The sequence below is a fragment of the Heptranchias perlo genome, chromosome 3, assembly GCF_035084215.1.
Source record: "Heptranchias perlo isolate sHepPer1 chromosome 3, sHepPer1.hap1, whole genome shotgun sequence".
Taxonomy (NCBI): Eukaryota; Metazoa; Chordata; class Chondrichthyes; order Hexanchiformes; family Hexanchidae; genus Heptranchias; species Heptranchias perlo.
The window spans coordinates 90,591,014-90,618,547 of NC_090327.1; the positions used below are offsets into that span (position 1 = coordinate 90,591,014).

The 27,534-nt window shown below is 41.2% G+C and overlaps 1 protein-coding gene across 1 annotated transcript in view; it reads right to left on the reverse strand.

The window, feature by feature from the left end:
• Positions 1-27,534, reverse strand: part of csmd3b (CUB and Sushi multiple domains 3b) — a 1,733,930-nt gene that overhangs the window by 86,411 nt on the left and 1,619,985 nt on the right. The window contains exons 48-56 of the mRNA XM_067976258.1: positions 24,438-24,584; positions 24,142-24,330; positions 19,294-19,479; positions 13,826-14,020; positions 13,017-13,190; positions 12,609-12,782; positions 6,140-6,313; positions 4,179-4,364; positions 3,604-3,777 (exon numbers count right to left, since the gene is read on the reverse strand). Of these exons, the coding sequence (XP_067832359.1) occupies positions 3,604-3,777; positions 4,179-4,364; positions 6,140-6,313; positions 12,609-12,782; positions 13,017-13,190; positions 13,826-14,020; positions 19,294-19,479; positions 24,142-24,330; positions 24,438-24,584 (1,599 nt within the window). The remainder of the gene's footprint in view (positions 1-3,603; positions 3,778-4,178; positions 4,365-6,139; positions 6,314-12,608; positions 12,783-13,016; positions 13,191-13,825; positions 14,021-19,293; positions 19,480-24,141; positions 24,331-24,437; positions 24,585-27,534) is intronic.

Sequence of the window (27,534 nt, forward strand, 5' to 3'; positions counted from 1 at the left end):
AATAGCCATGCAACTTAGTGGCCAACATCTTTAAATTGCTCTCGTTGCTTGGTTTGGACGCTTTTAAACATGATGAGGTCATGAAAGGCACTACAGAAATGCAAGTTCTTTCTTTCATCGATGTCAGACATCCAGCTGACTAAAAAAAATGATTCCAATACTGCTTCTCGAATTCCACTTTACTTGTGCAAGTGAGCCAGAGAATACCTCTCAGCTTCTTTAGTGCTGTGAAAACACTGAGCCAGAACTTGCACAGAGTGATGAGGCGATGCTTGATGCGGCTCCTGCAAATTAAATTAACAAATGTACTTATTGCGGGCTCTGTGGTGCGACTTGCTTGATTTTGAACTTTTGCAGCGTCTGAGCAGCGTGAGTTGATGCACAGGGAAGAGTCTGTGAGAATAGAAGACACGCCCACAAAATCTGTCAGGAAGAGAAGTCACGCCCACATGCAAGCAAGTACACTTCATTCATTTAAAGTTAGTATTCTGCAAGTCATTGTAAATAAAAATATATTTTTTTATAAAACGCCAAAAAAAATTGAATTGAATTAAATTAAAGAGGCAGAAGGGAAAAGTAAAAAAAATAATTTTTTTAATTTTTAAATTTTTATTTTAATGACCAAAAACTATTAAAATAAGGAGTACTATGAGTCTCTACATTTTTTAATTTAATTTTTAGTTGTTTGGCAGTCATTAAAATTAACCGTGCTTTAAAAACTTAGTTTAGATCTGGTATTTTTAAGCGTACCTTTTGATTGCGTAATTAGTTACTTTCCAGCTGGGCAGATGGGCAAGTTTGCGATTTTTCAGTGATTTCAATTATTGCAGCGTGCGATGTCCTTTAATTCAAAGCTGTCAAAATGTTGGCGAACCAATAGGAGCAAGTTCACGATTTCCGCATTTTAGTGCGCATGTGCAAACTCGAGAACTTGCTCCTTCAATTCGCCATTAAAAACGGAGCGCGCTGTTGAGCTCCTCCGTTATTTCGGGTGCAATTTCTACCCCACTGCATTTACAATGCAGCCAATTGATGTGGGGAATGGGAAGGAAGCACAGGGAACACAAACTGGGGAAATAGAAAACAAAGGCATCGGCACCAGGTGGGAGAGATCACAAGATAAATATAGGAAGCGGAGATTATTCAATTCATCTCACTCATGCAGATAAAATTGTTACAGTCATCAACTAGGTTTTGAATGAATCCATAGTTTTTACATTCATAACCTTACTCAGATCATTCCGAGTATTGATTACTTTTTGCATGAAAAGGTTCTTCTTGACGTTAATTTTATCTTCTATGCCTTGTTCTACCTTGAAACGCTGTATTTATTTTATCTATACCATTAAATAGTTTGTATACTTCATAGAATCATAGAATGATACAGCACAGAAGGAGGCTATTTGGCCCATTGTGCCAGCTCTTTGAAAGAGCTATCCAATTAGTCTCACTCCCCTTCCCTTTCCCCGTAGCACTGCAATTTTTTCCCCTTCAAGTATTTATCCAATTCACTTTTGAAAGTTATTATTGAATCTGCTTCCACTACCATTTCAGACAGTGCATTCCAGATCATAACAACTTGCTGCGTAAAAAAAATTCCCTTCATCTCGCCTCTGGTTCTTTTGCCAATTACCTTAAATCTGTGTCGTCTGGTCACTGACCTTTCTGCCACTGGAAACACTTTCTCCTCATTTACTCTATTAAAACCCTTCATGATTTTGATCAACTCTATTTAAATCTCCCTTTAACCTTCTCTGCTCTTAGGAGAACAACCCCAGCTTCTCTGGTCTCTCCATGTAACTGAAGTCCCTCATCCCTGGTACCATTCTAGTAAATCTCCTCTGCACCCTCTCTAAGGCCTGGACATCCTTCCTAAAGTGTGGTGCCCTGAATTGAACAAATTATTTCAGCTGGGGCCTAACCAGTGATTTATAAAAGTTTAGCATAATTTCCTTGTTTTTGTACTCTGTGCCTCTATTTATAAAGTGAAGGATCCCAAATGCTTTTTCAACAGCCTTCCGAACCTGTCCTGCCACCTTCAAAGATTTGTGTACATACACCCCAGGCCTCTCTGTTCCTGCACCCCCTTTAAAATTGTACCATTTAGTTTATATTGCCTCTCCTCATTCTTCCAACCAAAATGCATCACTTCACACTTCTATCCTCTCAGTCATTTCCTTTCTAAGCTAAAAAGCCCTATTTTCTCTGTCGTTCCTCATAACCCACTTTTCTTATGCTGGTGATCAGCCTCACGGCTTTTGCCACACTGTATCTATGAACATTTCCTTGTGTCTTGATAACCGAAGTGTACACAGTACTCAAGGTGTGGTCTGACCAGCACACTACAATATTCAGAATGAACTAGATATACACACGTTATTAGTAGTCAAAGTTTCAAAACCAGCTGGAGGTAGAATTTCCATGGGGGTTCTCCCGAACCCACACTGTAACTTTGGCAGGACATCAGCAGAAACCCCAGAGAAATGGTGTAAATGGCCATTTGTGTCATTTCTCCAGGGTATCTGTTGATCTTCCACTAAAGCCACAGCAGGAAATTGGGAGAACTCCCAAGGAAATTCTACCCCATTGTTTTTTAAAGCACAAGATGAAAGCACATCAGAGACACAAAGAAGAGAAAAATGAAAACCAGAGATTCAAAGACAGAAAAAATGCACTGCACCTGTATATTGTGCATATTTTATATACTTCTCTATACATGTCAATAATTAATATATGAATTTCATTATGGGGTATGTATTTCATCTTTGACGTATGTGGCTGCAGGCATAGATATTTTACAGTCACTGATCACTCCTTCCCCATTCCTTTAGTTGCCAACCTATCTCCCTGTGACTGCTTCAGAGATCAAAATAAAACAAATTCTGAAAATAGCATAAGGGGAAGGCCATGCAACTGATGCTTCTCTGATGAAATTCCTTCAAAGATATCATAAAACTGCAATCTTATTTCCCCCAACAAATCATTAAAAAATCTTGCACAATTCCTGGCTGAACCTAACTGCAATTGTAAAGCCTTCAAAAATTGATGATTGCAACAACAACAAAAGTTGCAAATGGATCTCTGATGCTAAAGCTCTTGGAAATTAACTCTGTTAAGCCATCACCCAGCAGTGGTAAAAGGAACAGCTTGAATTAAATACAATCCTCTGCTTTCACTTTATCAGGCAGTAGATATTTGTCTGCAATTACCTTTCAACATGACGTGAATTTCTAGAATGTTCGACTGAAAGGTGTACCTGAAATGTCCATGTAGCTAATTAGGCAAGAGGATTCATATTTTACTAGAGTCCCATGTTGTTATGACACTATGAAATGGAATTAGATATTTCTCCACAGTCCAACTTAAGTGAAATATCCTTGTACAGTATTGTGATTTGTAGTTTCTCTGACAGTAACTACAGCCCAATCATCTAACTCAAGAACACCTTCTGCATGCTCCAGAACGAATGGTGGCAATCAAAAATATGGCATATTCATTGCATTGAGTAAACTAAGGTTTACACCATTCAATGCTGATTGCAGCTCAGTGTTGGATAATGCTGGTAGTATCTCTGATTATAGATAGTACATATATTTGTCATACCGGAACAGTGAGGCATGGAGCCACTCCAATGTCCATTCATCTTGCAGGTACGCATTGATGGGCCAATAAGCAGCCTTTTGCCAACACAGGAGTAGTGAATAGTTGCCCCAAATGTGTATTTATCACCAGATAAAATTGCATTTGGAGGAATGCCAGGATGGCTGCAGTCAACCACTATTTGAAAGAGATAACAAAACAAGACATAAATTCCCATGGTTTACTTTGTCACATGTCAGAAATACAAAGGCCATGCTTGCAGTCACAAGACAGGGTACATGCTGAAATATAAAATATTTCAGTCTAGACATCATTGTCTGTGATACTAGCTTATGAATGCTTAATGTATTTGTATGACATTCCTCTGTCAGCTAACTTAACAAAGGAATCATCCAGTTTAACATGCCCATTAAAGCAGCAGACAAAGAAATGTTATATGAATGCATTAAGTGTTCATAAGCTAATATTGCCAACAGTCATTTCTAGGTTTCCAAAATCTCAATATAATCAATGGAAATATAGTGTGATTTAATTTTACCACCTTAAAGAAAATATACATATAAATAAAACATACATACATGTACATTCAGGCAGGGGCTTATCCCAGTACCCATTGGACTGGCAAGTAAGCACAGAAGATCCAAACAAAAAATATCCAGGGTTGCAGTCATAGAATACCATCGAGCCAAAGGTGAAGTTTCCATATTCTATCTTACTTTCCCGAATGGAATTTGCAGGAATTCCAGGATCAGAGCAGTTCACCACTAACCAATAAAACCAAACAAATTTAAAGTGAAGCAAATTAAACATGGTTTTATATGTGCATTTCTATAAGTTTGTTTTCAGAACTGTATTAATAAAACGGCCACCATCAACTAACATAGCACTATTGAATGACAAGGGAAGATTGTACTCAGGGTTTTACCACCGCAGACATTGTTTCAATTAAAGTGAAGCCAAGTAGTGAAGTATATCTTTTGCCATTATTATAACACCTTACAGGCTCAGGGACACCTGTCAATTGACCTCTGATCATGCCACTGATGTGGGGTGTGGGGACTTGCATCCTTGAATATCACTATTCATTTCAGTGGGGGCTGGGAGTGCAGAAAATCCAGAGTTACCTAACTCCAGAAACAACACTTTACTCTTCTGATCAGAGCAATGCCTGGTCAATAGCACATTTTCCCAGGTTTGGACTGCCCCAGGTTAATTCAAGCAAGTTTGAAGTTCCAACCCCATTGAAATAAATGGAGCCACTTTTGAGATGGAGGTGGTTCTTACCTCAATCAGTGCCAGAGGAAAGAGAACCTAAAAAGCTGATGACAATATCAAAGACATTTTAATAATGTTAAAAAATAAAATATTTATTTTTTTCAAGTGAGGAATGCAGGGAGTACCTTGAAAAAAAACATTTCCCTATACCTCACTTCCCTTTAAACAGATATCAAATGGAGCTCAAATTAATAACGACGGCATAGGAATAAATCCCATTGCTGAGGTACATGGAGGCTCGAATTAAAAAAGTGAAAATTAATGTCCCCACTGAACACACAGCAAGTTTTACAATTCTGGTCGAAATTTCAATCGTTAACGTCCTGGGTACTCTGTATGTGGCTGCAGAATTTTTCCACCATTTATATATTTAATACAAATTGGGGAAAACTAACTCTTAAAGAACTAGATTTTTCTTATTAATTGGTTTCAAGTTGCTTCATTCAAATTATCTGACATTTCAAACTTTTAGCATTAAAGTCCCCCTTTGCTGTGTTATTTACAACACTTCATTCAAACAATTGAATAATTCAGTATTTTTTTTAGTGCAAAAAACAACTTTGAATTATATGGGGCAGTCTGTAATACACCCACTGCATGCAAATCTGCAGCATGAAACGGCAATGTAAAAATGTTAACTTTGTTTCAAAACAAATAGACAAAGTATCAGATACACTTCAATTAAAACACTTGATCCAATTTTATATTTGTGCGCATATATCTTTTAAATAGATGCATGCATTCACCACTAAAAAGAGACTGCACACGATGTAACCAATTCAAAAGACACAACAAAGTAGAATTTCCTTGGGGTTTCTCAATCTCCAGTCGTAACTTTGGCGAAAGGTGGCGGAAACCCCGGCGAAACGCCCGTTTATAGGGTTTCCACACGTCTTCTGCTGCGGTTACGGCAGATGATCGAGAAAATCCTTCTGTCTCTCTGGAAATTTCAGGTGAATATTTCATAACACAATACATTCATCAGAACAGCACATCATTTTCCTTTAAACAGATGACAAGAATAGGCTGCTGAAGGAAATAGGCAAAACAGATCCTCACCTATGCGTAAGTATTAGCATTTCTTGCTGCAGACATTGTACACTATATGCCGAATTGGAACTCAGTAATATAAAAAACCTTAATACCACAATCAAATCCATGCCAATATCATCTTTAATTTTATACTAACAATGAGTTTAGTTTCTCTTTGCATTGCAAGTTATTGCAATATGAGGCATTATCCTCAAAGGTTTTGTACTCTTACCTCTACATGTTGGTATGGATTGGCTCCATTGTCTGTTTGCCTGGCATTGGGCCCTGGCTGAACCCTCCATCATGTATCCAGTGTTGCAAGTAAAAATTACAACATCGTTGAGATTGAAACCACTTCCAGACGTTTTCCCATAAATTGGATTTCCAGGATGACCACAGCTGATTGCTAGGAGAAACACATGACCAACAATCTGAAATCCTTACAATCCCAACAGAATTTTAGAACAGCCTATAAATGTACACAGAAGGAATCAGGAATAGTTTTTTTTAATTCACTATTAACATTGATCCTAACCTAGTTACCCAAAACCTTGATCATCCATCATAATGAAGGAGGAAATCTTCATCCCCAGCAGATGATCAAGGTGACACTGGATTGAGAAATGCACTGATCAGCTGTTTTGGGATAGCTTTTAATGGATAGTCTTGCATTCTGTTTCTTTTATATCTTTTACTAAGCGAATAGACTCAAACTGACAAATAGGTTTGAAAAGAGATAGCACATAAAGGGAACTGTATGTGAAAAGGTCCAGAGGAAAACTAGCAGTTGGGAGAGCTCGCTGGTGGAAAAAGGATGCACTAGGACCAGGATGAGCAAGAGGAGCACACTGATCAATTGTGCAGGAATAATAGAGGCTCATCTGATTTTCAGCTTTTTTACTAATCTCTTATTGAGTTATTCTCCAGCAGCTAAAGATTTGAAAAGATGCAGAATGTAAGAATGCCCAGATATCAGAAACTTATTTACGCCACTGGACAGCTGCTTTGTGCCTCCATCTTGCTGATTCTTATATCTTTTACATGTGAATCAGGCATCAGAACTTTTTTTTTGCACTGATGTCATTTGAAGTGACACCCGGTTAGTAAATTAATCTTAAAAAATGACAGAGCCATCTCATTCGAGTGGGGAACATGATGGCAAGGAAAATCGGATGGGGTGTGAAAATCGGATGGGTGCAGCTGACACGATACGGCCAGTTTTTTGCCCCTGCCAAAGTTGAAAGTTACACCCCATAAGTGTATCTGAAAGCACTGTTTTAAACTGCTTTATAGAAAATCAATTATGTATATCTGCTCTGAATAAACAGAATGTAGACCAAAGATGCAGAGTGCCAAGAAATAAACAATATGTTGCCGCTTATGTAACTCACTGGCACCTGCAATTCTCATGATTTTATGCAGCCACATCACTTAGTAATATAATTCCTGTAAATCACTGCTCTCTGATCTGTACCTGCTGCATAATCCATTGTTTAAAAAAAAGCAGCAGTATCACAGGCCCTGTAATACAACAGGTTTTTTTTTCTGGATCCTGTGTCATAAAATTACCAATATCCTTTATCCAACATCAGACAGCATTACTTTCAGCTTCAAATGACAAAGGTAAATCTTCACATCAAAGAAATGGACCTCTGCACTGAAGTGCACTAAAATCAATTTAAAAAGCAGCTTCAGATAAAAAGAAAACAACTGCAAACATTGGGAATCTGAAATGAAAAACAAGTTTTGATGAAGGTTCTATACCCAAATGTTAACCTGTCAATTTTTCTTCACAGATTTTGGCAGATCTGCTGTATTTCCAGTTCATTAGCTTATATCTTAGACATTATCAGTACGAACAGATACCGCAGTGAATTTAAGGCACTCATCCAATTTTGGAGCTCAGCTGATGCAGAAAGATCGTTAACTCCGTTCTCCATTTACAAGCCTTATCAACTTTCCAAACCTTTAATTACAATACTACCTTGCAATTCACTTCAAGGTATCCATAATTGCTTGTATAACATTAGCAGTCACTTCCCTTCACTTCTCTTCTACTTCCTGCTCAATGGCCCATCATTCCCTCTGTGAAGTGCCTTGGAACGTTTTGTTGCGTAAAAGGTGCTGTATAAATGTAAATGATTGTAGTTGTTTATACTGTCCTATCCCCCAATACATTTACCCTGGGAGTACTGCTTTAGAACAGGGGTATGTGGCCACCGGCTGGTTGGATCTATTTCATTGTTCTCACTCTAAGGCATGTGTATCTAAGGCATGGTTCACTGACCAAGCCAGGCCCACATGCTATTTTGATTCAGATTATAAAGCTCCTGCCAGTTCCTTTCTTCCCTGTGCACTTATGCACTGAGTCAATTCCGGCTTCAGTTCGACAAAGTCCCCATGCCATGAAGACTGGAAAAGGCTACACCCTGACTGGTGGATTTTAATCAATCAGGGATCAGCCTTTTTGCATCAATCAGGGATCAGCGTTTTTGCATCAATCAGGGATCAGCTTTTTTGCATCAATCAGGGATCAGCCTTTTTGCATCAATCAGGGATCAGCGTTTTCCAGTCTTCCAGGCCGAGCAACTTTAAAGAGCTGAAGTTTCCAGGTTTCAAGCTTGAGGGAAGGAGCAGAATGTTGCAGAAAAAAGAGGAAGAGTGGGTGGGGGAAGAGGAGTGAATGGAGGAAAAGATTGAGGAAGACATTGTGTCCTTTTTTTTGTATGGGGTGCTCTCGCTTTTTTTGCGAATGAGGGTTTTGCTAATTGTGTTCTATTTGTTTCCTTTTTTTTGAATATAGGGGGTCCTCCGGGCCTTACAAGGAAGCCTTGGGCCTCCCTTGCACCAGGCTACCGCCCCCCTCCCCCTGATCAGGGCAAGACCTCCACCCCTCCCGATCGTGGCCAGACCACTCAGCCTCTCCCAACCAACGCCCCCCTCCCCCACCCCCCCCCTGACTCCCAATCATAGCTCAGACCTCTCAGCCTCCCCACCGCCCTCCCCAACTCCTGATGGCGGCCCAGACCTCTCAGCCTCCCACCTCCCGAGTGCGGCCCCGAGCTTTTCCCCTACTAACTGCTGGGGACCTGCCTCACGGGTCCCTCGGCGGCTGCCTCACTTGTCTGTACTTCCGCCCCGCCGGCCAGGCTGTCAATCTGGCCAGCTGCCAGCGGGAAACTGCAGCGTGTTAATTAAATGAGGCCCTCCCGTTAAAATCGGCAGGGGCTCCACATCCCCAGCCTTGCCGGGTTATCCACATGCTACTGTGTTCCCTGCACCCTCTCCGCCTCCCCATTAATAAGGGGGGCCATTGACTCTGAAATTCCTCTCCAATGTGCCTGGGGATGCTCAGTTCCCAGGTGCAAAGGAGAGGTAATAGGAGCAGAGACCTGGGACACCACGGCCTGAAATTTCCTGTAGATTTACACCCAAACAAATGCACAATCACAGCATAATGGCGATTTCTGGTGCAGAAGGTGGAGAAAATTTGGCCGTTAAGTGAATTACACCCATTCTTCCGCTCCGCCCGAATTTCTTCAATCTTTTGTGCCAGTTTTTTGAAACCTCTGCCCAGACCCTCCTCCACTCATTAACTGAGCTTTGGCCGCCCCACGTGAAAGAGCAGAAAACAGGAATTCTCTGCAATTACACTGGTTCGGAATGAGTGTAAATATAAGGTTAAAGTTGTAGGCGTGGCAGGACCCAACGTTATATTTCTGGTGTTTTATGGTGGTTTTTTGCAACCAATTTTTTTAAGCTTTCTCTTCCCTGAGATGTGCACTGTAGTTTCTTTTACTTTGAATGTATTTTCATGGCATCATTAAAAATGGAAAAAATTCGACGATTGCATTTTCTTAAACATGCTTTGACTAATACTCATAAATGGTGATTAGATGGCTTCAAACTTTAATTTTTGCACTTAAAGAAATAAAATACAGTGTGAGTTCTGCGCTTTCCTTGGACCCCGACTGTTTATGCTGATTTCTGCTTCTTTACGTCGATTTTTACAATTTGACATACGCTAATGAGATTGGCTGGGAATTTTGACGTCATTTGCCGCTGGTAAAATGGGTATGAATTCTGTGTAAAATTTTTGCAAAACTTGCCTTTTACTCCTCCACAGGAAATTCTGGGCCCAGATCTCCACTGTCTTTACATTGCCCCAGGATTTCTGGAACTTTCCCTAAGGGGTGGCAGATGGAGCATGCATCTATAACAAGCACTGGCTAAGGATTGCCATGTAAGTGAGGATAGAAGGTGTGTTAATGGGCCTCCTGTCTAATTTTCCTGAAGGTTTGTTGGAAAGACGCCTGATGCAGAGGTGCCCAAAGAAACTGTCACCAGCCTCCTCAAATCAGAGGGCCTGAGAAAGGCAGACTTCAAGCCAAAGACGACCCAAAAAAGAAAGATTTTTTTCCCTCACAGGGCCCCAGTGGATCCTTGGACCTGCATTGGTGACCATTACAGGTGCTGCAGGCCTTCTGCCTTCAGTCTTGGACGCAAGCCCTTGTTAGGGATAGGACTCCACTGGGGAAGGGACATTGGAACCATGCAAATTACCTGAACCCACAAATCAAGACAGGCTCAGGTCGGATCAGACGCATTACACTTCGGGTGTGGTCTGTGTAACTAGCATCCAGGTGTGAGGTGGTGAGCAATATTGGGGCAATGCAATTCAGAACACTTCAAATGTAATGCTGAAAACAACGCAAACAACCTTCAGCAGCATTACTTCTGCTAAATGGTTCCTGCAGGTCACTCTCACTTCTAGCCTCTCATAATTAGACTGTACTCATGTCAGATACAAAATGTGGAATTGATCAATATACTATATTGCTCATGGGTGGATTTTTCTTCACTATCATAGTTGAAATTGTAAACAATTTTACAACACCAAGTTATAGTCCAGCAATTTTATTTTAAATTCACAAGCTTTCGGAGACTTCCTCCTTCCTCAGGTAAATGTTTATTGCTGGACTATAACTTGGTGTTGTAAAATTGTTTACAATTGTCAACCCCAGTCCATCACCGGCATCTCCACATCATAGTTGAAATTGGGCCTCTTCTGGTGCTGCAGCAGTGCTCCCATTGTAGCACCACCTGGATCTTCCTGGGCCACTGGCGGGCTCCTGTTTGCGAGCAGGAATCTCGCCATGAATAATAACCCCTGACCCAGGATACTTAGCCGGGATCATGGTGGATTGGGGCAGCGGCAGAGTTCCTACCCCAATTCCATCATGGTGGGAAAAGGAAAATCCATCCCCTTGTGTCAAATACAAATATGGAACAGTTCTCCAATGCACCAGTAATAGGTGTGAATCTGTGCAATTCTCCACAAGATGAGATTCAATTTTAGCTGTAGGGCAGAGATACCAGGACGAATGGGTCAATCTGAGGACAAGTTATTCTGGTCCACAGGAGCTTTGGCAGAAACCTCAGGAAAAAAAAAATCAAAACCTTTCTGCCACTTGGCGGAACACTTGACCTGACTTAACAGCACTGTGGGAGAACCTTCACTACACAGACTGCAGCAGTTCAAGAAGGTGGCTCAACACCATCTTCACAAAGGCAATTAGGGATGGACAATAAATGCTGGCCTTGCCAGCAATGCCCACATTCCATGAATGAATAAAAAAAAGGATACTTTTTGCTGCAGTCAATTACTCCTGACCTAAACATGGAATACTATAATCGGACAACTTCAGTGTATGAACCAAGATGTCCAACCTGAAAACAGAGGCAGCTCTCTCCAGTAACTTCTTGCGACAACAATCAGATGTCAGAGTTAAAAATGCAATGCATTTAACTCAAAAAACCTCAGTATTTCTCTTCAAAAGTTTAATGTTTACTTCAAAATTTTCACATTGTATCTCTCTATGTTAAGTTGAAGTCTGCTATCTATGCATGCATTTGGCTTAAATGATTGTGATCAGCCAATAATGCTCTGCTTGCACAGTGTGACTTTTAACCCAAGAATTGAGACTGATCTGTGTAATAACTTCCTGCTGATATAGTTTTACCCATTGACAACAACTTGGAAAGCAAAATAAACAAAATGGATCAATGATGCAGCCTGAGTGCTGCACCACCGTCACCTATGCTAGGTGTGCTCAAACGGGTTGGCATTACCAGATAATGCAAGTTCAGCTCATTTGCATAATTTACTGACTTTCTGGGCTTGTCTCTCACAATGCAACCAGGAGCACCAGGACTGCATTATCGGGCACCAATGCAGATTTGCTGCCTGCCCATTGTGCACTTTCCCTGCATTGGGGAAGGGTCCCCAGGAATAGGGCAGGATGGCAAGGGGCTGTGGTGGCACAGGATCAGAGATGCCCATTTTTTAAGAAAAACTATAATGGTGACTTCCGATTCAGCATCCATTCCAAACAAATGTTAGGTGGCTGGAGTGTTGGTTTGGGCAGTTGCCTAATTAACATAGAAATCTGGGGTTTAATTGGGCCTAACACACAGCAGTGCACAAACTCCTAGATCCTTTGCATTTACCCCCACATTTGAGCGTGCAGGCTGCCTCAGACGTTGTAGGCCTCAGGCATCCATGCCTGATTTCCTGAGGAATGGGCAGTCAAACCACTCCAGCGCATCATGCACCCATCATATTAGTAGCCCCTATATTTAGAAAGTTTCTCTTTATTGGATCCTCAAGAAACTAGAAATAGTTCAGCATGCTTACTTACGCACACAGATAGGGAGCTGTCCAGACCAGTTGTGGTCCTGTTGACATATCCGTACAGATGAACCAATCAGACGAAAGCCAGGATTACATTGGTAAACCACTGTATCTCTGTAACCGTAATTCTCTCCAACCACTTGACCATTGACTATTGGATCTGGAACGCCACAGTGTCCAGCTTAAAAATTAAAACAAAAGATAAAATGGCACTTTCAATCTCATGACAAAATATGTTTCATTTAAAATTCATCAGAACTGCAATCAATATTTATGATGAAGCATTTCATTTTTGATTACACAGAGTACCATTTAAAGTATACAGATATTAATCTTTTAGCTGCACAATTTGATATTGCCATGAACAACAAATGTATTACTCTATGCATATTATATATGATGGATACTCTCATACCAAAGCATCTAGTTTCAGTTCCACTCCAAAGCCCTGAAGCCAGGCATTCTCTGACAGTTGAGCCAACTAGTATGTAGCCTGTGTCACAGGTCAAGATGGCTGTCGCTCCAAAGGTAGTTTGAGTTCCAATCTTTTTCCCATTAGGAGGATGTCCTAGTTCTCCACAAGAAATAACTAAAAAAGGAAAAGAAGGAAATGCATGTATTATATATGAGGCAGTAACTGTCTCAGACTCAGTGTTGTTAGCATATAATATTTTGGTCGTGTACATGATTTACTATAAAATGATACAAGAATGTCAACAAACTGTGCTTAGTGTTCATTCAGCTCCAACGTGTTATGAGATGGAGTAGCAGGACACAAAATTGTGCCAGTGATTCCCTGTGCAATTTCTGGATCAGGGTCATTTTTTCGGAGGAAGGCATATTCTTATAAAAGGAAAAGGCAACTGACGGCCAAGTGATCATTAGCCTCTCTCACTATTTTCTAGTGTCCATTTACTAAACAGAATCTCTAGAGGTTTGGAAGCTTACCCATCATTTCAATTGTGATATGAAGATTGATGAGAAAGGGAGAATTATTTTTTAATTATAAATATACATATTTCAATTAATAAATATGAAAACACAAGTTTAGAAGATGGCATTAATAAAACAAGCAATTGCAAAATTAACTTATGGTAGATTTATTTTTTTCCTTAATTTGAGGATTTGAATAACTGTTTGGATTGTATTGTGGTGTATCAGAGAAGTTTTCATTAAAACCTTAAAAAAGAAAATGAGTTGAAAGAAGTGTTCAATTATAGTTACTCTGACAGCGTGGTCTTTCTCTCCCCCAGCTCCAAGTTCCATTAGCCAAACATTTGATGGTGGTTGGTCCAAGTCGATAGTAGCCAGGGTCACAGCTGAAGACAACCTTTGTTCCAAACTCATAATGTGAACCATTCACCACTCGCCAGCTCCCATGCTCCATAGTGAAAGAACTGATGCTGGGGCATGTCACCACTTGTAAAAAAAACCAAACAATCAGTTGACTAATTAGAAAATCAAATAAAATTATATTTATTCTGTACCGTGTGGCAAAGCAATGTAAGTCCCTGTAACATCTGTTAAAACTTCAGTAAAATACAACTCAAAAGATAACATATTATGGACTAATGTATTATTTTCAGAATCTATATTTGGTAATACTGATGATTTCCTGGTGTGAAGTAAAACTTAATAACGTAACTAACCAACGATAACCAAGTGGATCTTCTATTTCGACACAATTTCGGAAGCACACTCAAGGAGCGATATTCTGTAATATTTGCAATGTTTCTAAGGATGCTCTTACAATGTGAGTTTAGCATCTGTGTGAAGCAATCAGTGCAAATCTTGATTCAGGACTCGATCTCACTCTGGAGCAAAGCAGAGTGACATTCTCTAGGAATTTAAATGATTAAAATGTGGGGAGAAGAGAATCTGCTCTCTAAACATTTCAATCGAGATCAAGTAGGTTTAAAATCAGTCCAGAAGGTAGGAAGTCCCAAAAAAACCCAGTGTACTCTGTTCATGAGATTCAACACTGAATGGATGTAAATCCAGTGCACCTACAAAGTATTCATGGACATCCTGGACACGTTTTAAACGTACCTGATCCCAATTTAAGTGTTTAGAAAGCAGAGATTCTCACACTGAAAACTGAAGTTGAAGTGCCATGGGTTATTAATGGTATCTATTGATGTCAGAATCAGAACATACTTGAGGATGTTACCCCCCAATAATGTCCCCAAAGTTACTGTTTAAACAATATTAAATCATCAACAGAAAAAGATGCCAAATATATAATTATCTGATTTGATTAACTCCTGATAGTGACTCCCTCTAGACTGAGAGCAAAAGGTAATCATATGTGAATATATTCCTGTTTCTAATGAGGCCGGACACTAGAACATCACCGAAGCCATCCGTAGGGGAGATGGTCAAGATTACCAAAGTCTGCATGTGGCTGCTTTCTGTCGTGCTCCAGATAAATAGGCCCCGATATTACCAGGGAGACGGGTTGGCAGCGGGGGGTCGACTGGGCGCGTGGGTAACCCGCCCAGTAAAATTGATGGGTTCCCCACGCGATCGCGAGTAAATTGAAGCCACTTACCTTGGCTTCTGGGATTCCCGTTGGAAACCTGAGCAGCGGGTGAACTGCGCACCCGCATCACAGGCTGTCACCAGGAGGAGCCCATTTAAAGGGGCAGTCCTCCAATGGTGCTCCTGCAGCAAACAGCCAAAATTACAGCATGGAGCAGCCCAGGGTAAAGGCTGCTCCCAGGTTTAATGATGCCTCACTCCAGGTCTTACTGGATGGGGTGAGGAGCAGGAGGGAGATCTTCTACCCGGCGGACGGGAGGAAGTGGCCTGCCTCTGCCACCAAGAAGGCCTGGCTCCAGGTGGCAGAGGAGGTCAGCGGCACCGGCAACATATCCCGCACCTGGATACAGTGCAGGAAGCGCTTCAATGACCTAACTAGGTCAGCAAAAGTGAGCACACTTACTCATTCTCCTACACTCCGTCTTCCACATCACCGCCCCCACCCCACAACTCTTTCTGTACTGCCAACTCTACTCTATCACATCACTCCTCACACTCACGCAAACCTCATCCTCAACTTACCTGCACTTACTCACCTCCCCAGTACTCATCCCACCACTACCACTCAACCCAATTCTCATAGAATTTCATGGCTCTGTCTCATACTCACCCTCTGATGCATCTCTTTCACAGTCACCCTCACCCAACCTGGCACTACCTCTGCTGCAGCCATAGGGGATGCATCACGTATGAGTAGTAGGAAGCGTAAGGCAAAGGTTTCGTGAGCACAAAGGGGATGCACAAAGGTGTTTGACAGTTTGTCATGTTTTTTATTTATATTTGATTTTGGTTCAACTCACATTAAATATTATATTGTCACCACTACTGCCACGTCTTGGCCATTCTTGACTGGCTTGTGCAATAAGTCCCTTTCATGAGGTTCTCCATGAACATCCACAGTTGATGCCACCCATTGGGTCACCCTACAGTGGGTATATGTGTAGTTGCAGGACTATTTTGTGCAGGTGCCTGTGGCGCAGCACTGTGTTGTGGCGCTCCACGTGGCGGAGGTGGACGGCGTGCCTGGCGAGGCTGGTGATGTTGCTCGTCCTTGGATGAAGTGATGAATGCAGCCATGGCGCCCCCCCATCCTGACGGTGTGAGTTTGAGGGGGCCCGCAAAGTAGGTAAATGTGCTTGCACAGCAGAGTTTAGGGTATAAATTAATAATTTTAAGTGGAAAGAGAAAGGTGTTGCAGCCAAAACTTTGTCTGAAGTGACAGAGTGCCCCTGCTGCAATAAATGAGGTTATCCCCACAACTGTCAAATAATCCTTTGCATCTCCCACTGGCTGCTGACTGAAACACATCTGCTCCAACAGGGAGTGTTTCCCATAGCACGGGAAACACACTGAGGATCCATGAAAATTGCACCCCTGCCAAAATCTCCTGTCAATGAGGTCTGTCAAGTACCTCAACTAGGTAAGTAAGTATTTAAATTGTCATCTCGCTGGCTTTAATTGCCGGTGGGAGTCCTGCATGCGGGGGCTGCGCACGCACCCGAACGCGTCACTGGGGAACCCGGAAGTGAGCGGGTTAGAGCCGGGCTCCGGACCCGCTTCGGGATTGCCCGATTTTACGAGCCCCCCCCGCCATCAATGCACCCGTTCGGCCATCCTAAAATCGACCCCATAGTCTCTGAATATACCACAATTAAATGCAGCCTACAATGTTGCTACCTCTGTGGCAGTTGCTGTTGACCAAGTTGTAATACCTAACTGAATACACTTTTTTGCATCCAGGTACAGAGGTCACTTAAGAAGTTTGCATTAACACAAATATGAGTTAACACAAAACTGGACTCAAATACCTTGAAATTAGAACATTTGGATATTTGCATAAGGATGACAAAGGAGATAGAGAATAAGATGAAGTGGAAAAAATGGCATATGACAGGTGTCAGGTCGATAACACAAGTAAGAACCAGGCAGAATATAGAAAGTTCAGAGGAGAAGTGAAAAAGAAAATAAGAGGGGCAGAGAGAGAGTATGAGAATAGATGAGCGACCAACAAAAAAGGGAATCTAAAAGTCTTCTTCAGACATGTTAACAGTAAACGGGTGGGGCCGATTAGGGACCATAAGGAGATCTGCTCATGGAAGCAGAGGGCATGGCTGAGGTACTAAATGAGTACTTTGCATCGGTCTTTACCAAGGAAAACGATGCTGCCAGAGTCTCGGTAAAGGAAGATATAGTTAAGATAATGGATGGGCTAAAATTGAGAAAGAAGAGGTACTAGAAAGGCTAGCTGTACTTAAAATAGATAAGTCACCTGGTCCGGATGGGATGCACCCTAGGATGTTGAGGAAAGTAAGAGGGGAAATTGCGGAGGTACTGGCCATAATCTTCCAGATACAGGAGTGGTGCCAGAGGACTGGAGAATTGCTATTGTTACACCCTTGTTCAAAAAAGGGTGTAAAGATAAACCCAACAACTATAGGCCAGTCAGTTTAACTTCGGTGGTGGAGAAACTTTTAGAAACGATAATCCGTGACAGAATTAACAGTCACTTGGATGAGAGTGGATTGATTAGGGAAAGCCATCACAGATATGTTAAAGGCAAATCGTGTTTAACCAACTTGATAGAGTTTTTTGATGAGGTAACAGAGAGGGCAATGCAGTTGATGTGATGTATATGGATTTTCAAAAAGCGTTTGATAAAATGCCACATGGTAGGCTTGCTTTTAAGATTGCGGCCCATGGAATAAAGGGGGCAATAGTAACATGGATACAGAATTGGCTCAATGACGGGAAACAGAGAGTAGTGGTGAATGATTGTTTTTCGGACTGGAGGGAGGTGTACAGTGGTGTTCCCCAGGGGTCAGTGCTGGGGCCACTGCTTTTCTTGATATATATTAATGACTTGGACTTGGGAGTACAGGGCACAATTTCAAAATTTATGTATGACACAAAATTTGGAAGGGTAGTGAACAGTGAGAAGGATAGTGATAGACTTCAAGAGGATATAGACAGGCTGGTGGCATGGGCGGAAACGTGGCAGATGAAGTTTAACACGGAAAAATGCGAGGTGATGCATTTCGGAAGGAAAAATGAGAAGAGGCAATATAAACTAGAGGGCACAATTCTAAAAGTGATGGAGGAACAGAGGGATTTGGGGCTATATATGCACTAATCGTTGAAGGTGGCAGGGCAGGTTAAGAAAGCGGTTAAAAAAGCATACTGGGTCCTGGGCTTTATAAATAGAGGCATAGAGTACAAAGGCAAGGAAGTCACGATGAACCTTTATAAAACACTGGTTTGGCCACAACTGGAGTATTCTGTCCAGTTCTGGGCACCGCACTTTAGGAAAGATGTGAAGGCCTTAGAGAGGGCGCAGAAGAGATTTACTAGAATGATTCCAGGGATGAGGGATTTAAATTCCATTGGATAGACTGGAGAAGCTGGGATTGTTCTCCTTGGAATAGAGAAAGTTGAGCAGAGATTTGATAGAGGTATTCGAAATCATGAAGGGTCTAGACAGAGTAGATAGAGAGAAACTGTTCCCATTAGCGGAAGGGTCAAGAACCAGAGGGCATAGATTTAAGGTGATTGGCAAAAGAACCAAAGGTGATATGAGGAAAAACTTTTTTACACAGCGAGTGGTTAGGATCTGGAATGCACTGCTCGAGGGGGTGGTGGAGGCAGATTCAAGCACGGCCTTCAAAAGGGAACTGGATAAGTACTTGAAACAAAAAAATGTGCAGAGCTACAGGGATAGGGCGGGGCAGTGGGTCTAGCTGGATTGCTCATGCATAGAGCCAGCACGGACTCGATGGGCCGAATGGCCTCCTTCCGTGCTGTAACCTTCTATGATTCTATAACACTTAATGTGTTTGTATGAAATGTCTTTATCTGGTATTTTAATACGAATATTTGTTTTAAATAGGTTAACATTTCTGTTAATGTAGGGGACAAAGAAATTTCATATAAACACATTAGATATTCACATACTGATATTCAAACAGCCCAATTTCAGGGCGAAGTTTAATTTTATAACTTTACAATATCAAGAGACAATCTTCAGCGTATATTTTGAATTTCAAATACAACATATTCCTAAGTTTCCAATTCTATCAATACGGAGCTTATCTTTTAGCCTAACAATACATCACATATGTAGAGCAGTTGCCAGACAGGCTGCGTAGGTTCCTTACCCATACAACGTGGTGGTCGGTTCTGATTGCTCCACATACCATCCTGTTGGCACACGGCAGCAGCGTGCTCCTTTGATGAAAGTCTGTAGCCATCGTTGCAAAAGTAGCTAACCCGTGTGCTTACCGAGTAATCGGTTGCAAACACTCCTCCGTTCACTGATGCTTTAGGGGCACCACAAGATATTGCTGGAACAAATGAAACATCTCATGATTGATACTCAACACTGGTATCTTTTATGAGTCAGTATTAATGGAACTTATCCAAATAACTATTTGTTCAGCAAATATTAGAGGGGGGCAGTCCTCATGAGACTGTGAATGATGAACTATTTACAGCTTAGGGGCAAAGAAGAGCCACTGTAATCGCGTGTTTTTTTCGTTGACAATGATGGAACATGCAAGTAATGTGTGATGCATTTTGTGTGATTTATTGCATTGTGTCGTGTTTCCATAAAGAAACAAAATAAAATTTAGCAAACACTTTGTTTGTGAAGACAGTGCTCCTTTAATCAAATAAAAATACAAAGTTGTCGATATTTTTTTTTAACTTGATGCAATACAGACAACTACTGATTCCAGTTTTCTGTAAATATTTTTGTGATAACAACACATCTTTCCATGCTTGCACTTCAGGGGCAACAATTTTGGTCTCTGTACCGCTCTGTTTTTCAACAGTTGCAGGGCAGTAGCGAGACAAAAATGAAAGAAAACTTGTGGTCGACTTTCCACCCAAGACCTGCTCGCTGCCATTTTTGAGTGCGCCTCGATTCTGACGTCCAGTGCTCCCGTTGGAAACAGACAGAAGCCTCATTATACCATGCAAATCAGAGTCCTATGATGTTGTTGGAACCCTGATGATATTTTGGTGTAGAAAAGCGTAGCGTCCACTTGGTGTTGGACCCACCCACCACACAGAGTGGTAAACAGCCAGAACCAGTGTACCTTAAAGGGATCGACAGAAACAATGCTGAAAAGGTTGAAAATAGCTTTGTTATGTTTTTTTGTTGGCAGCCAGAGGAGCATAATTGCAGATGGGCTGTTGGATTTCCTGCCCACCCCCCTCAAAATGGCAAGCTGTCCTTCAGCACTCAGATCACACTTGCAGCTTGCCACTTTAATACAAATGAGGCTCGATCATCAAAATGGCTTGTGCCTCCCAGTGGTGACATCGAGTGGGTATTCTGATTGCATTGCCTGCCTGATGTATGCTACCCATGAAAATCACCCCCCTGTATGTGTCTCACATGGAGGCTTCTTAAAGCATTTTATATTAAAATACCTTTTCAGTTTTATACAATTAAGCACAGTAATACAATGCACATACCGATAATTCTCGCATCACATTTCTTTTTTGTGTGCCTAAGTTCTTTTAATTTCTGTCCTTCCTGTTTTTAATCTGTGCTACAAGCCAGCCATGCCCAGAGAACACCAATGGGGACACTTAAGACCTGGAGGGAACTGGCCCTACAATTTTCCTTCCATTCGTGTGTAAAAGCACCCATCGTCTGATGTCCACTTCTCCGCAGTAACACTGTAGATATTGCAAACTCATCGTTTGGGGGGATTGTGAGCACTTAGTCGCGTTGTACCACTTGTTGGCCAGGGGCTGCAGTAACCTGAGATTCCCAGCTGCTGACACACAGTCAACACACTCCATAGCAATAATTAATTGGAGCTCCAAGGCATTATACCCACGCTGGAAATTGAAGTAAGATGTGATGTGTTCCTTTAAGACTGGGACAGTGATACATTTGTCAAAACAATACAAGGAGTGCTCCACATCAAATGCCAGACTTGTCCTGGAGGAGTTCATATTGTTACTGGATATGAAGAGAACAGATTTTTTCCCCTGTCCTATCTTAATGAATACAGCTACCCCTGCGCCCACACCACGTACAGTACAGATGAATTTTGTTTGCCAACAGCTTTCAGCACAATTTTCTTTTTATTTTAACTCAGTTCTGAAAATTATTTGTATCCCAAGCAAACGCCACCAGTAAAATTATATATTGTTTATTGTGCTATGTTGAACTGGCCAAAAAAAAAGTCTGATTCAGCTCCTGTTCACTACTATAATCGTTGCACATTTAGGCTATTTTGAAAAAAAAAGCACTCACAGGCTTGATTCCGAATTATTTAAATATAGAGCTTCTTCCTACAAAGATGCCGGCAAATTCCAGAATCAAATCTGCAATATCTATTAATATCAGAACTGTATTCCTTTTTCCAGAAGTTTCAAGAGGACCTACTCTTTATGAGGCTTCCCTTTTACATGGTGCTGAATCTGAATTTAAAAAAAACTAATATTTACAGGTAGAGATAAAAAAATGACATGATGACATGATTTTCAAGTCCATTTTAGAATTATGCCAAGAGAGACCACTCATAAACCAGGCCTGCTAAAACTTTTTATAAGCAAGCCCACAACAGAAACAAGGGATATGGGAGGTAGGCAAAGGTTTGGAAATATGTCAGCACTCACCCTCCAGACTGAATAGTAAAAATGACAACTGTTACTGAGAATTCTTTTATATTCATAATTTTTAAACCCAATCGGCAATTATGTTACTGCTTATGAAATGTATAAGATTGGATTTTTTTTCCACAATTGCTAACATTAAGAACTGCCACACTTGGAAAGCAGTTTTAAATACAATGGCGAGGAGTACTCTTAAGCCTGAAACATTTTCCAAACGCATATCACAGCTAAGAAACCTCCTCATTTAAAAGTCAAGTTGGTTGTGATGGACCCAAAAATCATATCATGTCCTTTTTCTCTCCATTTTTTCAAAAATAATGTTCCCTTTTTAAAAAAAAAATCAAATTCAGCACCATGTAAAGGAAATCCTCATGAAGAGTGGGTCCTCTTGAAACTCCTGGAAAAAAACGCAGTCTGATGTTAATTGATGTTACAGATTTGATTCTGGAACCCACCCGTATCTTTGCAGGAAGAAGCTCAATGTTTCAATAATTTGTAATAAAACCCGTGGATGTTTTTTTTTAAATGGTCTGAATGTGCAATGATTATAGTGGTGAACAGGAGTTGAATCAGATCTTTTTTGATCTTGCAGCTTGGAGAACACAAGAGCATTGCAGGGTAACTTATCTCTCCACCGTTCCCTCCCTCCATTTGAGAAAAGCAATTAGCCTGAATGCTCTAGATTGACTGCTCACCAATGCCCTATATCTCCATAGCACTGAAGAGCTTCTGTGTGGTGTCACTGCACCTGGTCAATACTTTTTGTTAACAATAGTAGTTGTAAAACATTTACCTAAGATACCATAAACTCACATGGCTTTTATAACTGAACCCAAGCAGCTAAGTGTCATTTTCACTATTTATGGTTTTTTGTCCGATGGTGCAATATTTCTCAACAGCACTTGTTTGTAGTAGAGTACCTCTCGCTCTCTCTCTCTCTCTCTCCCCCCCACCCCTCGGGGAAAGTATGCTTTACTTGATGGAAACAATAATTTTCACCTTGAAGGCCAATCTTTCCTCCAGTGTATGTTCCATTATAACATCCTTTCTCTTTATTCGCTGGATTGATGGGTTTTGGCATAATGGTCATCAAAGTTAGTATCTGCTTGTACCAAATCAGAGAGGCAGGAGGCTTTGTGTCAGTTATGTAAGGTTTCCTTGGGGGGCTGCTGTCAATACAATAGTATGGCACTTAGGACAGTGCTCTTCACTTCTTTAACTGAAAATGCATCGTAGAGAAGGTAACAATACAACTAAGCAAACCAGTCTGCATATCTTTGTTAACTGGTTGCATTTTCCTATTCATAGCAAATGGTTTTGAATTGCTTATTTACTTTCTTTTCATGTTTTTGTTCTCCAGCAGTGGTGGGGACAGCATTCTGGACTATAGGCCTTTTCATGGTTGTTAAATGCCACTCAATGGTTGGTTAGCAGGAGGAAAGAGGCATTGGTGTGTGTCAGTTCCTTCTCCCTCTCATCTACATATGCTTCTCCATCCTGCAGTTTGTTTGGAACCTGATCAAAGTCCTCCAGCTGAAGCAGCCAGGGGATGGATTGTAACCCGACTGGCAGGTAAGCAGTTAAAATCCACCAGGTGACTTACCAGCATCTATGGACAGGAAGCTAAGTCACCTGCCCAAAGCCAACGGGGTTCATCTTTAAAGATACAAATCGGAGTCTGATGACATCATCGAGCCCTGACTGCAATTGTAACTCCGACCTGAACAGGCCCCATAAGGAAAGTTTAGGCCTCCTCTGCCACAGACTCCACCCCCTTCCCTACCAGGAAACGTCCCCGTTCCGGGCAGGAAGTCGGCCGACAGCACGTTAATGAGGCTCGACGGTTAAAATCATTCTTCCTGGGCGGGTAGTTAATTAACTTGTCAGTGGGGTAACCTGTTACGAGTTAAAATCCCCTCCCTTAAGTGTCAGTCACAGGCTGTGTTGTGATTCTGCCTCATGAGCTGCTGATTAAGCAGTGAGCACTTAGCCACAGAACTGACCACAGTCCACAGCTTTAAACTAATGAGGATTCAATGGTAAATACTAATATCCATTAATTGTTGTTAAGTAACTATGTTAATTGTTCTAAAGCAAGACACAGACTTAGACCTGCTTTCAATTACAATTTAACAGCAATTAATGGTACAATTCGGTTTCTTGGCCTCATACTTTAAATGTAATGTCTGATTATTGTCATTTAAATATACGTTCTTTTTGAATTGCTGGTCTTTTTTTTCAAACCAAAGCAGAGAAGAATTAAAAAGGAAAAAAAGAGGTTGTAGCAAGGAGAAAATTAGATTTGTTATGTGTGCCTGCTTTATTTTAAAGGAATATCTACCGAAGCTCATGCATTAGGATATGTTTACCTTGACAGGCAGGGACAGGTACATTCCAAGTGTAAAATCCATATGGTGATTTCCTGCATGTGGCAGTGCTATTCCCAATAAGTCTGTAACCTCGCTCACAAGCCCAGCGAACGACACTGTTGAGCTGCCCACCTGTTTGGCTGAGAATTAGACCATGGGGAGGAGACTCTGGGGTGCTGCAGTAAAAGGCTGGAACCAAAAGCAGAGTGATGTGTATTAGATTTGTTTTATCCGCTTTCAGTTCGTTTTAGTGAAGTTAGGAAAGAGGATAGAATGAGATTAAATCGACCACTTACCAACATATCGGATGCGGAAGCCTTTTTTGTTAGTACCGTGATCAGCTGACCAGCGAAGAAAAAGTTGGTGGCCGCTGCTGGTGATGTTGAAAGGGGAAGAATAGTCTCCACTGAAGGAGTTCAGCAATGGGCTGTGGCTGTTCGCACCTTGGTAGAAACAGACAATTAGCATGCTAAATCCAATCTATAATTAAAGTGAACAATCAATTTTAATGATGAATAAATGAGATTCACAGTGCAATCTGAAATCAAAGGGACACTGTTTTAAATACTGGTGAAAGGAGGATGTAAGTAAATTATAAAGTGAGACGGCAGATCAAATGTTCAATAAAGTGATCCATAGCTTTGCACTTCAACCACCTATTGTAAATCATACAGCTTGTAAAAAGTATTGTGCTATTAATAATTGAAGAACTGATATTATTTATCATTCAAATTACACAGTGGATTTTCTTAAGGATTCAGAAACTCCTGATAAACTTCACACTGGAATATTTCATTAATAATAATATGAAGAATTTTAATTTTACATATTGCCAAAAATTAAATGATGTGCCACAAAAAGAAGATACATGTAAATCCTAACAGTGAGACTTCTAATCTATTGCATTCACAAATCTTTTACAAGCCTAGCTCTCAATACTTTAGCCACAGTAAGTGCTTGTACTGTCTCCTGTATAAAGATGTCTTTACTGAGGTGCTGTGTAAGCAGAGTTCCTATATTGGCATTTTAAATAGCACCTTTCTCACAAATAACAATAACAATGGGGAAGATGCGTAATGTAAGAAACTATCAGCAACTAGTTAAACTGACTTTCCAGATCATTTTAGCATTTTCACTTGAGATTAGTAGATTTCATTTAGTTAGATTTAACTTTTCTCAGGACTATGATAACTTCGGAAATAAAATGAAAAGTTTACATTTTTTAATTGATTCGAAAAGCTTTGTGATTGATTGTTTTCCATGTTTATAACTTTCTAGTTCCACTTAGTCATCTGTAGAAATTAGGAGTAAGATTTGATTCTCTCCATTGGTGCCAGGGTATTGAAGTGCTGCAACACTGAAACACAACGAAATAACCACTGCAAAGTGGGGTTTTACTTTCCGGTTTGCTTTTGTGTAGCCACTATTGCAACGGATATTAAAGTTGAATTGTGATGGAAAATTTGCATGAAAGTGGCACAAAGGCAGGACAGATCAAAATATATCTGCTTTTAACATATCACAGCATAAAAAATGAGAATGACAGTGTAGCAATACTGCTCTGGCACTGAAAACTGCCATTATTTGACTGCCAAGCCAAGAACCATACAACAGCAGAAGCATTTTAAAAATGCTGTTGGCTTTAGTTTTGTACTGTTTTTTTTTATACTTTAATGTAAATATAAAAAAGTAAACATATAAATTGAGTAATATAAATTCAGCCAAACATAAACCAATGAAAATATCATTAACAGTCAAGACAGTACTCAAAACATATAAGAGCAGATCTTCATTCACCCGTCTCCTGTGCAAGCCCAGGGTTGCCTGGATTTCCTATTCTGAGCCATTAAGGGGCACCACTGATCAGGCCTGCCTCCTGGCACCAATAGAAGGGGCAGGAGATTGAGACACAGCTGCAGGCTTCTCAGGCCTGCCCCTAGAAATCTTGTACACTCTCCTGTCAGTGGACACTCAGGGGCATGCCACAGTTTTATGTTCCTCTGGGTACCCTTGCACTGGTGTGTCCAGCCAACCATTCTCTTGAAAAATGAATTGACAGGCCAGGATCGTGGCTTTAATGGGCCTGTATTTAATGTAGGTTCAGGCCTGACTCTGGTTTCCATGGAAAGCTGCAGCAATTCTAGAGCAATGTAAAATGGGCGTTGCCCCAGAAAACTGGGTCTCTGCCCCATTTTCCAGACCTTTAAACCCAGGGAAATTGACATTCCCTGAAATCAAGGATCAGGAAAATCCACCCTATAAACATTACATTCTTCTTATACCCTTCCCTCTCTCAAAGACCAGATCCTCATCACCGAAAATGTTACTCAGAACCCGACAACCCTTCTTTATCTGAAACTACTCAAAATTTTGGGGCCGAATATCTGCGACATGGAAGGGAAGTGCATAAGAACGGGGTCTGGCCAGGGAAGGGGACTCGCAGGCTGCAAGTTCTTGTTGCTCTTTAGGCAGAAGAAAGGCGGGCCCATACGTTGACTCAACGTTGGCTGAATCTGAACCCATCAGGGGAGGTCTTGGCGAGCACCCCTGAAAGTCTTCAAAATGTTAACAGTAGTTTTTCAGCCCCCTTATATAGGGGGAAGATGGACACACTGGCAGCTTTTTTCTGGGGGCACCCAGGTGGCAAAATTTCTAGCCTCCTGTCAAAGCAGGTGCCTGAGATATGCAGGTGCACCTGAAGTGCCGTGACCTACAAGGCTACGGACCAAGTGCGGGAAAGTGGGATTAGGCTGGGTGGCTCATTTTCGGCCGGCGCAGACACGAAGGGCTGAACGGCCTCCTTCTGTGCTGTAAATTTTCTATGATTCAATGCCTTAGTGGTGTGGGAACCTACCAGCATTATTTAAATTACATGACCTCCCCCTGACCCTGCACATTGACCAGGTCAGTGCTGGAGATCACCGGCAAGCGGATCCTAGCACTGACGCCTTAGATCAACAGGAAGTAGATTTTCAGGGCCTTCACTTCTAAAACAAGACCACAAATTATCACTTTACTTTTACCCTTAATATAATTTTCCCCAAAATCTAAAATTGGTCACATTTCTAATAACTACTTGTGGTACCCTAATAATCTATTTTTTATAATCTGATCCAGTAAACAAGCCTGGGCCTCAACATACACAAAATAGGATCTTTCAGGATCTGTTTGTGCATCTGCCTTTTTTGAATTTAAGGCTTCTCTCCATCAGGGAAAAGCACAAGAGCAATCCCACAGCAATTGGAACAAATTATTTTCATCAATCTCACACATGGTCACTTTCCAACATAGGTCAATACATGGTAATCAGGAGTGTGGCAGACTGGCTGATTTTCTTTTTCTTCTCCTTAGCACTGAGGGAACTTGCAATATCTGTATTTCTGCCTCAACTGA